Here is a 15,058-nt window from a genome sequence, read left to right as displayed (position 1 = left end):
GCAGGGGAAGGGCACCAGCACCACACTGCCCTCACCAGCAGCAGCAGAGTGGCAATGAGGAAGGAGATGAGGTCCCAGAGCAGAGTGGAGAGCCAGAAAGTAGCCACGTAAACTCCACCGATGAACTGGACGTGCTTGGCCTTGATGGATCTCTCTTTGACTATCAAGATGGAGAAAGAGCTAGACAAGAAAGCTATTCCAAAAAGCAAGCTGATAACAAGATAATGTCCTTTAGGGCCCCTGTAGAAGACAAGATACGAGGAGAGAGGTAGCGGTTTAAGTGCAACTGCTGACAGCAACCATCTTCCAAAATAACAATTTGTAATTAAAACAAGAAACAAAAAAAGGAAGACATGGAAGGTTAAGGGAGCAGCACTGCAGTGAGGAGGGAGGAAAAGCTGCACATACTCATAGAAGATATTCTCTGAGGTCTCCAAGCGTGACTGAGGTTGAGAGTGGTTGAATACCGTAATCAAAGCCCTGGCACCAGAAAGCAACTTGGAGAGAACGTTGTCCACCAGGGCCAGTGCCAGGGCAGAGGAATGGTAGGACTGGTTGTTGAACACCGCTGTCACTATGGTGTGGTTCCCCATGTCTTCGAAGGAAGCTGCCACTATGTAGTTCTGATCAAAGACCTTGGGTTCCTCCTCGGATTTGTTTAAGAGGAACGTCTCCACGTTTAAGAGGAAACTAGAAGAGAGCAGAACATTCACATCAGGCCCAACAGGGCAGAGAGGACCTGCCTTTGGCCTCCCCTCACCCCTGGTCCTCCTGGGTCTCTATCTCATCACCAAGCCCCGCTCACATACAGAAGTGGGCTCCTCCTGACATGAGCGTGCCCTCGATTGCAGTGATCCCCTTTGCCCACAGGGTTGCCTCCTGCCCTAGCCCCATGGCTCAAAGAAAGTTTTCCTTTCTTTGACTGGAGCAGTAAAAAAAAAAAGTCTTGTCCAGCCATCTTTTAAATCTCTCTCAGCTTTGTCTACTCCCCTCCTCCCCATGGCCTTGATGTAGTCCAGGCCCCGCCACCTTTGTCTGGACTAATGGAGCTCCTTGCTTCCTATCCAGTCCCTCCAGTCTCTGCATGAGAGGACATATCTGATCATATTGCACCCACCCAATAACTTCGAGTGACTCCCCATTGCTCTTGGGATAAAGCCAGATGCCTGCACATGACCTACAGTGCCTGATGACTATCCAAACTCAGCTTCCTGTCTTTAAGTTCTAGCCATGCCTAAGGACTCACCATTCCCCATGTTTACAAATGCTCTTCTCGTGGTTTGGAATGTTCTTTGGGTTATCTTCCCCTACTACAGGTCAATTCCTGTTCATACCTTAGGCTCTTATCTCGGAAGTATCCTCTGCCCCTCTAAGGCTGAGATGTGTCTGTGTGATCACCACTTACTGTTCCTTTGCATTGTAACTAATGTCACTTTTCCATATGACCTCTGGGCTAGACGCTCATTAAGGACTGGTAATAATATTGTTCATCACAGTACTTCCAGCACACAGTGCCAGGTAAGATATATGACCCACCTAGAATTCTGGAATTTTTAGTCCTGGAAGGGACCCTCAATCATAGCAACGACAACACTGAGAATTGTATCACCAACTGAAGATTACTGAGCGCCAGTGTTACAGTGTGCAACGCCCGTGATAGGCACTCCCTCGTGGAAGCCTCCGAGGACAATGTGAGGCAAGTTTTATTATTCTCTCCATTTTGCAAGGGAGAGGCAGGGTACTGCAATTCCAACTATTTTGCTACAGGATATTCTGCATTTCATCACTTTACTAAAAAACTTTCTTAAAATTTTTAATTTAAAATAACACATGAACAGTTTTTATGGCTGAGTAGTATTCCATTGTATAAATATACCACATCTTCTTTATCCAGTCACCTGTTGATGGACATTTAGGCTGTTTCCATCTTTCGGCTATTGTAAATAGTGCTGCTATGAACATTGGGGTGCAGGTGTCATCCTGAAGTAGATTTCCTTCTGGATACAAGCCCAGGAGGGGGATTCCTGGGTCATATGGTAAGTCTATTCCTAGTCTTTTGAGGAATCTCCACACTGTTTTGCAGCAACATGGATGCTCCTGGACAATGTCATTCTAAGTGAAGTAAGCCAGAAAGAGAAAGAAAAATACCATATGAGATCGCTCATATGTGGAATCTAAAAAACAAAAACAAAAACAAACAAACAAACAAAAACAAAGCGTAAATACAGGACAGAAATAGACTCACAGACAGAGAATACAGACTTGTGGTTACCAGGGGGGTGGAGGGTGGGAAGGAATAGACTGGGATTTCAAAATTGTAGAATAGATAAACAAGATTACACTGTATAGTACAGGGAAATATACACAAAATGTTATGATAACTCACAGAGAAAAAAATGTGACAATGAGTGTGTATATGTCCATGAATGACTGAAAAATTGTGCTGAACACTGGAATTTGACACAACATTGTAAAATGATTATAAACCAATAAAAAATGTTAAAAAAAAACAAATAAAATAACACATGAACATAATTTTAAAAATCAAATAATTATATGAAAATTATAATGAGAAGTAGCAGTGCTGTGGCCTACCCTTCACCATCCCTGGTAACTGCTCACCAGAGGCAGCTACTTTGAAATCTTCTAGTTGGTATTTCTCCAGACTGCTAGATACCCCATTTCTCTATTGACATCCTATCACGGAAGCAAGGATTTTGTTCTCTTATGACTATGCCCAGCCTCTCTGGTCTTCCCCTCCCCTCTCCTCCCTCTAGGGTTGTATTATAAATTTGGTTAAATCAACAGTCTGTTTTGACATTACTATGACAAAGTAAAAATTATTCACAGCTGAATCAAGCAGTATATTATGACAGGTTTCTTTTTTGGTACAGCCTTCCTCCCCTGAAGTTAATAACGTTCTCCTTTTCTCATTTGCTTAGTTTTATCCACGTCTATCACCAAGTCATCCACACACTCCCTTGATAGAAGTGTAACTCTCTTTTCAGTACATTCGAATATATTAGGAAATGTATCAGTTTCTTTTGTGGACATGTTCTAATCCCTAGAAAGACACAACTTGGTTTCATTTCTAGAAACTCTCCCTTTCCTGCCATTTGGGTTTTGAAAGATATTTTTCTGAGACTTTTGGCCATTCACTCTGACTTTAGGGAGCATCAGGTGGCCTGGAAGCACATGGCTTCACTGCAGGGAGCAATGGACCTGCTTCCTGCCCCATTCACCTTGCCTGGGACTTACTTAGCAGCTTCAGAGGAATCTGTTCTTCAGCCACAAGCATATCTGTAAAATGTTCTGAAAGCTGAGGACCCAGCCTGGAATTTGGAGAAATAAACAATGGAACAATAGTTTGAACATATGATTTTAGGGTCAGCTCCAATGGGACATTTTCCACACTTGTTTTGAAGTTGAGGAGTGAGAGGCTGAGCATAATGATCACCAGAGGCACCAGGATCTGTATCGACAGCATCATCATCCAGTTGCACCAGGAATATGTAACCCTTTTCAAGAGCATGGCATAGAACTGTTGGCAAAGAAGCCTGAACTACAATTTAAAAAAAGGGAGATCCACCATTAACATGGTCATAGATAGGAGCTGGCTGGCAGTTAAGTGGCTAAATGTCTAACAATTTGATTATGTTCAAAATTGCTTCAAATTAAAATTCATTGACCTAATTATTTGACTAACAGTTAATGGCAGAAAAAGAAGGCACATATTGGAAAGAGTCCGGAAGAGAAGCCTAAACAGAAACCAAATATAAGTATGATACAATTGTTTTTTACCTACCAGATTGGCAAAAATTTTAAGTTGATGAGGATATGGAGGAATGCCACTGCTGGTGTTTTAATTTGGTATAACGTTTTTAGAAAACAAATTGGCTGGATGAATAAAATTATTCTGATATTCACATAGTCTTCAACCTAGAAATTCCACTTCTATTAATGGATCCTATAGGCACACTTGTGTAATACGCAGGACCCATGCACAAAGATATCCCTGTGGCATTGACAGTAAATGTCGAAGTGTCTACTCACATGTACTGAGATCCCAAGATCTAGTTTTGGACCTAGAGGTGGGAGACTGTGGCGTCAGCACCGAGCTCCCACTCAGCTTTTCTGTGGTACTGCATTAGCTGGGACAGGCCAGGGCACCTTCAAGCCTCAGGTGCTAGTGCTCCCTGTTCCCAGAATATCAAAAAAATCCGTGGAAGTCTCTACCAAACAACTCCCCAAGTTTCCTACATTTGACATGATGGAGGCTTCATTCACCTCAAGCATTCGTCAAAAGGCCCTGCTATCAACCTGTCTGAGGTGGCGCCGTGAGAAATACTTCCTGGGAATAATCAGGAGCTGTTTCCAAGGGTAAAGTTGGCCGGGTGGAGGCTGGATAGACGCTTGCTGGGGGTTGGAGAAGAGCCTGCTGTTCAGGACAGGCGGCTGGCCTAGATGACCCCCTAGACTCTTTCCAACTCAGAGGCTCCATGGATGGCTGCTTCCTCTTGACTATGTGATTCATAATTATAAAACAGTGAGATTAATCTCTTCACTAATCTGCGAAAACCAGCTTCATTATTTTGTAGCAATAACTTATAGATAGCTAAATCAATATCACTATATAAAATGCACGTCAATATTCTTTTTTTTTTTAGCATTAAAAGAATATTACCGGTTGCCCATGTATTTATTTTATAAGGATATATTTTTAAAAGTTTAAATTCCAAGTGGTACAATACATGATTTGTTTCACAGTGAAAGATTAAAAAGAATTAAATGTGCTTTTTGGCCAGTAGATTTAGTGCATTTATTCTTTCTTCTTCCTGGTGAAAGGAATGGCCAAGATCTTTTACTATGATTCTGGTCAGAAAACACCAGCATTCTGCCTTTGAACTGGAGCAAAGAGCATGGTTTTTGCTGAAACCCGACAGAGCCAGTCTTTAATGCCAAAAATCTGCGTATTTTTTCTTAAGTCCCTATTAAAGAATGATATACACTTATAACTGAATAGTATCATGATTCCAAGAATGAACCAAAAATCTGCTTTCTTGCATGCTTTGAAACATTTGCTCACCCCAGTGTTTGGTTGGATTGCCAGGCTGGACCCTATGGAGAAGATCCTTGAATGAAGACGTTTAATTCTGCTAGCGGGAACTCTGCTAACCACTGGCTGAGAATGGAAGGCGGGAAGCTTGATGACTTGCATATCTGTACTGGAATCTACCAACTTAATAACCCTAAGCCAAATGAAAAGCAAAAAGAAATACAAATTCTCAAAATCATAATACATTTCATTTTGTTTGGATTTAAAGAATGAAAGTCATGTAAGATTTGAAAAAAAAATAAGAATAATGAGGGAAAAAAGAGCTGCACCAAGATTATATACTGCTAGCAAGTATATAATGGCTAGAAATTTCTTAAATAGGCAACTGAGTAAGAACTGAACTAACTGACCAATGGCTTTTCCATATAACTGGGGCAATACTAGCATAAGTAGATTTCACTATTTTCCTTAAAATATACCACATGCAAATTAAAACAAAAGTAAAATATTGCTTGATATCTATTTTGTGAGCAAAACTGTAAATTATAAAATGCAGCATTGCTGACACTCCAGCCCAAGGGTTGGTAAATGAAGGCCAGTGGGCCAAATTCAGCCCAACATCTTGCTTTTGTATGGCCCTGAGCTCCGAAAGGATTTTACATTTTTAAATGGTTACCTGTTAGATGGTTATCGAAATGCCTACATAATATCCTTATTTTTTTTAATGGCGGTACTAGGAATTGAACCCAGGACCTCTGCATGCTAAGCATGAACTTTACTACTGAGCTATACACCCCACCCCCAATAACACCCGTGATTATGCTGCTATGAAGCCTACATCACCTGAAGTATTTACTATCTGGCCCTTTAAGAAAAAGTTTGCCAAACCCCTCTCAAGGCAAAAAGATATATTCATTGCTGGCAGCAGACTGTCAGGTCAAGAAACATATTTTTATCCATAGCCTTTGAGCCAGTTATTCTATTGCTGGGAATTTGTCACAACAATATCCAGTAAACTGTGGCTCATTTCCCCTCCAGTACAGTGCTGTAAAAGAGAGTGTACTAATTGTTATTTATTGCTGTGACACAGATTATCCCAAAATTTAGCATCTTAAAACAACAGTAAACATTTATTATCTCACACATTTTCTGAGGGTCAGGAATTTGGGACTGGCTTAGCTAGGTGGTTCTGTCTCAAGGTCTCTCATGAGATTGCAGTCAAGCTGTCGACCAGGTTGCAGTGTGGTCTGAAGGCTGGACTAGGGCAGGAGGATCACCTTCCAAGATGGTGTCCTTATATGGCAGTGGGCAGGAGGCAGTGGCATTATGTTAACGGACGGACTATTAGAAAGCACCAAAAGATAGGGGCTGGTTGCCAGGAGAACCAAGTGATTAGAAGGTTGAAACTTTTGAGCACTTTCACCCTATTCCCCCACTCCTATCCCCAACTCTGGCAACCATAAATCTAGTCTTTGTTTCTATGAGTTTTTGTTGTTGTTGCTGTTGTTTTAGATTCAACACATAAGTAAGATCATACAGTGTTTATCTTTCTCTCTCTGACTTATTTCACTGAGCATACTGCCTTCAACGCCCATCCATGTTTGCTGCAAATGGCAGGGTTTCCTTTTTTTTAAAGTAGTATATGTGTGTGTGTGTGTGTTTATCAATCACATTTTCTTTATTCATTCATCTGTTGGACACTTAGGTTGTTTCCATAACTTGGCCAATGTAAATAATGCTACAATGAACATGAGGGTGCAGATATCTCTCTGAGGTAGTAATTCCATTTCCTTTGGATATATACCCATAAACAGAATTGCTGGATCATATGGTAGTTCAATTTTTAATTTTTTGAGGAACCTCCAATATTGCTTTCCATAGTGGCTGCACCAATTTACATTCCCACCAACAAAGCACAAGTGTTCCCTTTTTTCCACATCCTTGCCAACACTTATCTTATCTCTTTGATGACAGCCATTCTAACAGGTGTGAAGTGATATCTCATTGTGGTTTTGATCTGCATTTCTGTAATAATTAGTGATGTTGAATATAGAACATTTTTGTATCTGTTGGACATCTGAATATCTTCTTTGGAAAAATGTCTGCTCAGGCCCTTTGTCCGTTTACAAATCGGATTTTTTTTTTTTTTTTTTTTTTTTGCTATTGAGTTGTATGAATTCTTTATATATTTTGGATATTAGCCCCTTATCAGACATGTGGTTGCAAATACTTTCTCCTATTAAGTAGGTTGCCTTTTCATTTTCTTGAGCATTTCTTTTGCTCTGCAGAAGTTTTTATTTTGATGTAGCCTCACTTGTTTATTTTTGCTTTTGTTGCTTGTGTTAATCTCCTCCCCTTGATTATGAGCTAAACCTAATGACTAACTTCTAATGAACAGAATATGGCAAAACTGATAAAATGACACTTCCAAGATTAGATTACAAAACGACTATAGCTTCCACCTCCGTCATGTTCTCTCTCTTTATCTCTTTCCCTGATCATTCTCTATCAGGAAGCCAGTTGCCATATCACAAAGCCACTCCAGCAACCTGGGAAGAGTCTTACGTGGTGAGGAACTGACGCCAGCCAACAACAATAGGAGTAAGCTTGGCAGTGGATCCTCCCCAAGCTGAGCCTTCAAAGGCTACAGCCCTGGCTCACAGCTTGACTACAACCACCTTGCAAGAGACATTCAGCCAGAACGACCCATCTACTTGCTCCTGGACTCCTGATCCACAGAAACTGTGAGGTAATAAATGTTTGTTGTTTCAAGGCTGCTAAATTTTAGGGTCATTTGTTATGTAGCAACATATAATGAATACAAGTCACACACAAAAAATGAGTATAATGGATGAGACATGTGAAAGGTAAAAATCATGTATAAATAGTAGTCCCAGGAAGAATGGAAAGAGAGGATGAATCTGAAGAGAGACTGGTTGAGAATTTTCCAAAACTGACCAAACTAGCAAACTACAATGTGAAAAGTGGTAAAAATCCTAAGCAGAGAAACATAAAGAAAGCCACACAAAGGCACATCACTGATCACTGTAAAAATGCTGAAAACCTAAGATAAACAATAATAAAAAGGTAATAATAAAACCTAAGAAAAACAATACTAAAACAGCCAGAGGTAAAGGACAAATTGCATTTAAAAATAACAATAATGCTGGCAGCTGACATCTCAGTGGACATACTGGAAGTCAGAAGACAATAGAATGGAATGGATAAGCAAAAAACAATCTCTCTATATAATGGAGTACTATTCAGCAATAAAAAGAACAAAGTACTGTACATGCTACAACATGAATGAACCTCCAAAAAATTATTCTAAGGGAAAGAAGCAAGACACAATAAATACATATTGTATGATTTTCTACATATAAATCCAAATGATTCCATTAAAAAAAAACCCCAACTTTATTGTGGTATAATTTCTGTACAGTAAATTACATGTGTTTCAGATGTACAATTTGAAGCATTTTGATAGATGTATACACCTGTGGAACCATCACCACAATCAAGATACCTAACAATCCCATCTATCCCCAAGAGATACAGGTTTCAAACTCCCAGTTTATCCCTTCTTATGAAATGGTCAGAATTGGTAAATATATAAAGACAGAAAGTAGACTACCGGTTGCCTTGAGCTAGAGATGGGAACAAGGAATGTTTGCAAGTAAACATGAAAAATCTTTTCAGAGTGATGAAAATGTTCTAATATTGGATTTTGGTTATGGTCACACAACTCTAAATTTATTAAAAGTCATCAAATTTTCCGGTATGATTTAATTATTAATGCTACAGTATGTAAATTATACATCAATAAATCTGTTTTAAAAAGAAGACAATAGAATTGCACTGCAGAAGTGTTAAAAAAAACCTCTGCCAACCTAAAATTCTGTATCTAGGAAAAATGTTCTTCAAAAATGAATGCCAAAAATATGGCACATAAAAACTGACACTTTATCACTAGAAAATCCACACTAAAGGAAATGGATATTGTTCAGGCAGAAAGAAAATGGTCTTAGATGGAAGCTTGAGGGTGAATGAAGGAATAAAGAACAATGCAAAGGGCAAATATGTGTGAAATATAAATGAATATTGGTTGCACAATAAAGTATTATGGGTTTAAAACATATACAAAATTGAAATAGTTGGACCAAATAGCACATAACTCTGTAAGTGGAATAAAAGGAATTTAAGTCAGGTATGTACCTTGCATTGCCTAGAATACGGTAAATGTAGTTTATTGTAAACTTTAATAAGTTAAAAATGCACATTGTGATCTTAGGACAACCACTAAGAGAAGAGAAAAAAATTACAAATTTTAAACTAATAGAGGAGAAAATATAAAGTTAAAAAACCTCACTAAATCAATCCAAAAGGCTAAACAGGAAATAAAAAAGAATGTGGAATTGGTAGGATAAATAGAAAACACTGAGCAACATGGTAGATTTAAAACCAGATGAATTAGAATTTTTATTAGTTGTAAAGGACCAAAGCTTCTACTTAAAGCTAAAGATAGAAAAATTAATGTTTTTTGAAATTCCAGCTATACACTGTTTATAAGAAATACATCTAAAATGTATGGCTACAGTAAGATTGAATGCAAAAGAATAGAAAAGGAAAATATCCTTCAAAAATCATACAGAAATAAAATCATTTCCAGACCAAAAAAACCAAGAGTATTTGGCACCAGCATAAAAACAGTAACGGACATGGTACAGAATATACTGCAGGCAGAAGGAAAGTTATCTGATAAACATGAGGAAAGAACACAGAAAGAGGTTAATATGTACATGAACTTAAACAACCATTGTCTTCTAAAAACAACAATAATAATGTTCTGTGGAGTTCAAATCAGAACTAAAATATAAAACAACAGTGTATAAGTTGGTGAGGGTGGGATGTGTGTGAATAAAATTAAAATGTTCCAGGGGCTTAGTATTTTCCAGGAGCAAAGTAAAGATATTAATTCACCTGAGATTTGGATAAATTACATATGTGTATCTCAATATTTAGGCTTACCACTAAAAAAATACAATAAGAATACATAATTTCTGACTAGTATGGGAGAAGGAGAAGAATACAGAATGAGATAAAATAATCCAAAAAAGGGAGAGAATGAGCCATACAGACTAAGCAGCACTAGTAGAAAATATAAAATAAAATGATAGATATAAACTTTAATATATCATAAGTAATACTCATAAATAGCTTACATATTCTATTTAAAAGACAAATATTACCAAATTGGATAAAATAACACTTAACTATTCCCCTTGCCACTTTCTGGCCTAGTGTGGTCTCCTGGGTAGTTTACCTGGAATGTAGTCTCAAAGCCTTCCTAGCATTGAGCCAGTATCCCTGCTTCATGACACTCAAAGAACTTGATGGATGAATCAGCCAATCCCAGAGCTATCCTACCTTGGGAAACCTTTTTAAAATGAAACAGCAGGACTTCCCAATTGTTTAAACCAGCTGAGTTAGGATTATCTGTTACTTATAGTCAAAAGCATACCAACTGATACCATGTCTTTTGGGTTTTTCATTCCTAGAAAGTTCTGTTAAAATTACATTTGTTGAATGACACTACATTCAACATTTTCTACATTAACCAATATGTCTATCATTGGAAGTACCAGTAACAGGTTGGAAGACCATTCAGTGAGGATGTTACAAAAAGGATTCAAGTACTGGGCAATGTTTAGATAGATGACCCTTCCAACTCTAAGATTCTTGGAGTCTATAGTTTTGTACTTGTTTACCAAATGAAGATTTCTTCCATAGTGGTGACAGAGACCCCAAAGTTGGCAATGCCCAGCTCTTCCTGCCTCAGTTCCAAGTCTGTAAATAGAGATTCAAACCTGTAAGGGAAGAACAGTTTTATTTCTCAAAGGTGGAAAGTGAATCCCTCATTACCACCCTTGGCTTTCTACAGAGGAAAAAGCATGGGCTATGGAGTCAAGAAGATATCTGCTCAAATGTCAATTCTGTCCCTCTCTAGTTTCACAACTCTGAACTTGAACAATGAGGGTAATAGCATTTACTTCAAAAACTTTCTATAAAGATAAATCAAAGACACACCTAGCACACTGAAGATGCAAAGTAAATATTAATTCATCTCTTTTTTTGCGTAAAAAGGAATAATACTATTTTAAAGTGCTTACTAAATGCCAGGGGCTATTATAAGCCCCTTTCCATGTATTAACTCTGGAATCCTCTTAATAGCTCTTTGATGACAGTGCTGAGAGGTTAAGTAACTTCCCTGAGAGATCAGCAACCAACTGGACTGGGAGCCAGCCACACCTACTAGACTGCCCACAACACTCAGCCCACCACAACAGAAGAGCACGCATACCCCACATAGGAAGCACCCATAAAGCATATAGCTCTGGTGACCAGAGGGGAGTGTGCTGCTGGGATGCATAGGTTGTGATGTCCCCTAGATAAGGCCACTTCTCTGAGATGAGGAAATGGAACCAATCTATCAAATACATAAAGATATAAACAGCTAGAATTAGGCAAAATGAAGTGACAGAGGAATATATTCCAAATGAAAGAACAAGATAAAACTCTAGAAACAGAACTAAGTGAAGTCAATATCTGATAAAGAGTTCAAGGTAATGATCCTAAAGATGCTCAAAGAATGCAGGAAAAATATGTATGAAAACTGTGAGAAGTTGAGCAAGAAGTTAGAAAATATAAAGAAGAACCAAACAGAGATGAAGAATACAATAGCTGAAATAAAAAATACACTAGAAGGAACCAACAGTAGATTAAATGATACAGAGAAATGGATCAATGAACTGGAAGACAGAGTAATGGAAATCATTCAAGCTGAACAGAAAGAAGAATTTTTAAAGATGAGGAAGTTTAAGAGACCTCTTGTACAATATCAAGTGCACTAACAGTTATATTATATAGGTCCCAGGTAGAGAAGAGAGAAAGGAGCAGAGAATGTGTTTGAAGACATAAACACTGAAAACTTCCCTAACTTAGGAAACAAAACAGATATTTACATCCAGGAAGCACAGAGAGTCCCAAGCAGGACCAACTCAAAGAGGATGACATCAAGACACATTGTAGTTAAAAAGGCAAAATTAAAGATAAAGAGAGAATATTAAAAGCAGCAAGGAAAAGCAACAAGTTATATACAAGGGAACTCCCTTAAGGCTATCAGTTGACTTTTCAGCAGAACCTCTGCAGGCCAGAAGGGAGCAGCACAAGATATTTAAAACAAAGAAAGGGAAAAACCTTCAACCAAGAAAACTCTACCCAGCAAGGCTTTCATTCAGTTTGATGAAGAGATCAAAAGATCTACAGACAAAAAGCTAAAAGAGTCCAGCATTACAAAATTAGCTTTACAAGAGATATTAAAGGGACTTCTCTAAGCAAAAAGGAAAGGCCATAAGTAGAAATACAAAAATTATGAAATGAAAAATCTCACTGGTAAAGGCAAATACACAGTAATTACAGGTACAAAGCTATTAGGAAGGTTAAAAGACAGAAGTAGTATAATCACCTATGTCCGCAATAGGTAGTTAAGGAATACACAAAACAAAAAGATGTAAAATATGGTGTCAAAAACAGCAAACATTGGGGAGGGTGGTAGTAAACTTGCAGGGTTGTTAAAATACATTCAAACATAAGAGACCAGAAAATTTGAAATAATCATACATATATAGAGAACATTCTCCAAGATAGGTCACATGCTAGGCCACAAAACACATCTCAGCAAATCTAAGAAAACTGGAATCATATCAACCATATTTTCATACTGTATAGCCCAGGGAAATATACACAAGATTTTGTGGTAACTCACAGCAAAAAAAAAATGCAACAATGAATATATGTATGTTCATGTATAACTAAAAAATTGTACTCTACACTGGAAATTGACACAACATTGTAAAATGACTATAACTCAATGAAAAATGTTAAAATAAAACCCATATTTTCTGACCAAAACTCTATGTGACTAGAAATCAACTACAAGAAAAAAAAAAAACGCAAAAAACACAAACACGTAGAAGCTAAACAGTATGGTACTAAGCAACCAAATGGGTCACCAAAGAAATCAAAGAAGAAATTAAAAAATACCTGGAGACAAATGAAAATAAAAACACAATAATCCAAAATCTATGTGATGCAGCAAAAGCAATTCTGAGAGAAGTTTATAGTGGCACAAGCCTATCTCAGGAAATAAGAAAAATCTCAAATTAACAACCTAAACTTATACCTGAAGGAACCAGAAGAAGAACAAACAAGACCTAAAGTTAGTAGAAGGAAATAAACCATAAATATAGAGCAGAAATAAACGAAATGAGGACTAAGAAAAAATAGAAAAAGTCAATGAAACTAAGAGTGGGTTCTTTGAAAAGATAAACAAAATTGGTAAACCTTTAGCCAGACTCCTCAATAAAAAAGGAAGGGCAAATCAATGAAATCAGAAATGAAAATGGAGAAGTTACAACTGATACCACAGAAAAATAAAGGATCGTAAGAGATTACTTTGAACAATTATACAGCAATAACAGGAAAAACCTAGAAGAAATGGACAAATTCATAGAAATGTATCTCCCAAGACTGAGCCAGGAAGAAATAGAAAATATGAACAAAGCAACAGCTAGTAATAAAACTGAATCAGTAATAAAAAACTTCCAACAAAGAAAAGTCCAGGACTAGATGGCTTCACAGGTAAATTTTACCAAACACTCAGAGAAGAGTTATCACCTAACCTTTTCAAAATATTGCAAAAAATTGCAGAGGAAGGAATGCTTTCAATTCATTCTATGAAGTCAGTGTCACCTTGATACCAAAACCAAAAAAGATACCACACACAAAAAAAAGAAAATTACAGGCCAATAGAACAGATGAACACAGCTGCAAAAATCCTCAACAAAATATTAGCAAACCAAATTTAGCAATACATTAAAAGGATCATACAACATGATCAAGCAGAATTTATTCCAAGGATGCAAGGATGGCTCAATGTTCGCAAATCAATGTGATACACCACATTAACAACCTGAAGAATAAAAATCATATGATCGTCTCAATAGATGCAGAAAAAGCTTTTTAATAAAGTTCAATAACCATTTATGATTAAAACTCTCCACAAAGTGGGTATAAGAGGGAACATTCCTCAACATAATTAAGGCCATCTATGATAAGCCCACACCTAACATCATACTCAATGGTGGAAAGCTGAAAGCATTTTCTCCAAGATCTGCAATAAGACAAGGATGCCCTCTCTTGCCACTTTCACTCAACATAGTATTGGAAGTACTACCCACAGCAATCAGATAAGAAAAAGAAATAAAGGAATCCAAACTGGAAAGGAAGAAGTAAAACCTGTTTGCAGATGACATAATACTATAAAAAGAAAATCCTCAATATGCCACCAAAAAACTACCAGAGCTCATTAATGAATTTGGTAAAGTTGCAGGATACAAATTAACATACAGAAATCTGTTGTGGTTCTATACTCTAACAACAAATCGATCAGAAAGAGAAATTAAGAAAACAACCCCATTTACCATCACATCAAAAAGAATACAATACCTAGGGACAAATCTAATTAAGGAGGTAAAGACCTGTACTTGGAAAACTATGACACTGATGAAAGAAATTGAAGACAACACAAACAGATGGAAAGATAAACAATGTCCATGGATTGGAAGAATTATTATTCTTTAAATGACCATGCTACCCAAGGCTATCTATAGATTCAGTGCAATCCCTATCAATAACCAATGGCATTTTTCACGGAACTAGACCAAATAATTTTAAAATCTGTATGGAAACCCAGAAGACCCCAAATAGCCAAATCAATCTTGAGAAAGAATAACAGCTTGGAGATTTCAAACAAAAGTACAGAAATCAAAATAGTTTGGTACTGGCACAAAAACAGACACGTAGACCAACAGAATAGAACAGAGAGCCCAGAAATAAACCCACACAGTTATGGTCAATTAATCTACAACAAAGGAAGCAAGA

The 15,058-nt window shown here is 37.4% G+C and overlaps 1 protein-coding gene across 1 annotated transcript in view; it reads right to left on the bottom strand.

Annotated features, from left to right (window-relative positions):
• LOC102512074 (ATP-binding cassette sub-family A member 17-like) overlaps positions 1–15,058 on the bottom strand; it is a 108,722-nt gene that overhangs the window by 24,177 nt on the left and 69,487 nt on the right. Inside the window, 5 exon segments of the mRNA XM_014562744.2 lie at positions 36–240; positions 409–690; positions 3,267–3,562; positions 5,177–5,249; positions 10,825–10,923. Coding sequence (XP_014418230.2) covers positions 36–240; positions 409–690; positions 3,267–3,562; positions 5,177–5,249; positions 10,825–10,923 — 955 coding nt within the window.

The sequence above is a fragment of the Camelus ferus genome, chromosome 18, assembly GCF_009834535.1.
Source record: "Camelus ferus isolate YT-003-E chromosome 18, BCGSAC_Cfer_1.0, whole genome shotgun sequence".
Lineage (NCBI taxonomy): Eukaryota > Metazoa > Chordata > Mammalia > Artiodactyla > Camelidae > Camelus > Camelus ferus.
Note: the sequence above shows the minus strand (reverse complement) of the source record. Positions and strands in the feature narration are given on the sequence as shown.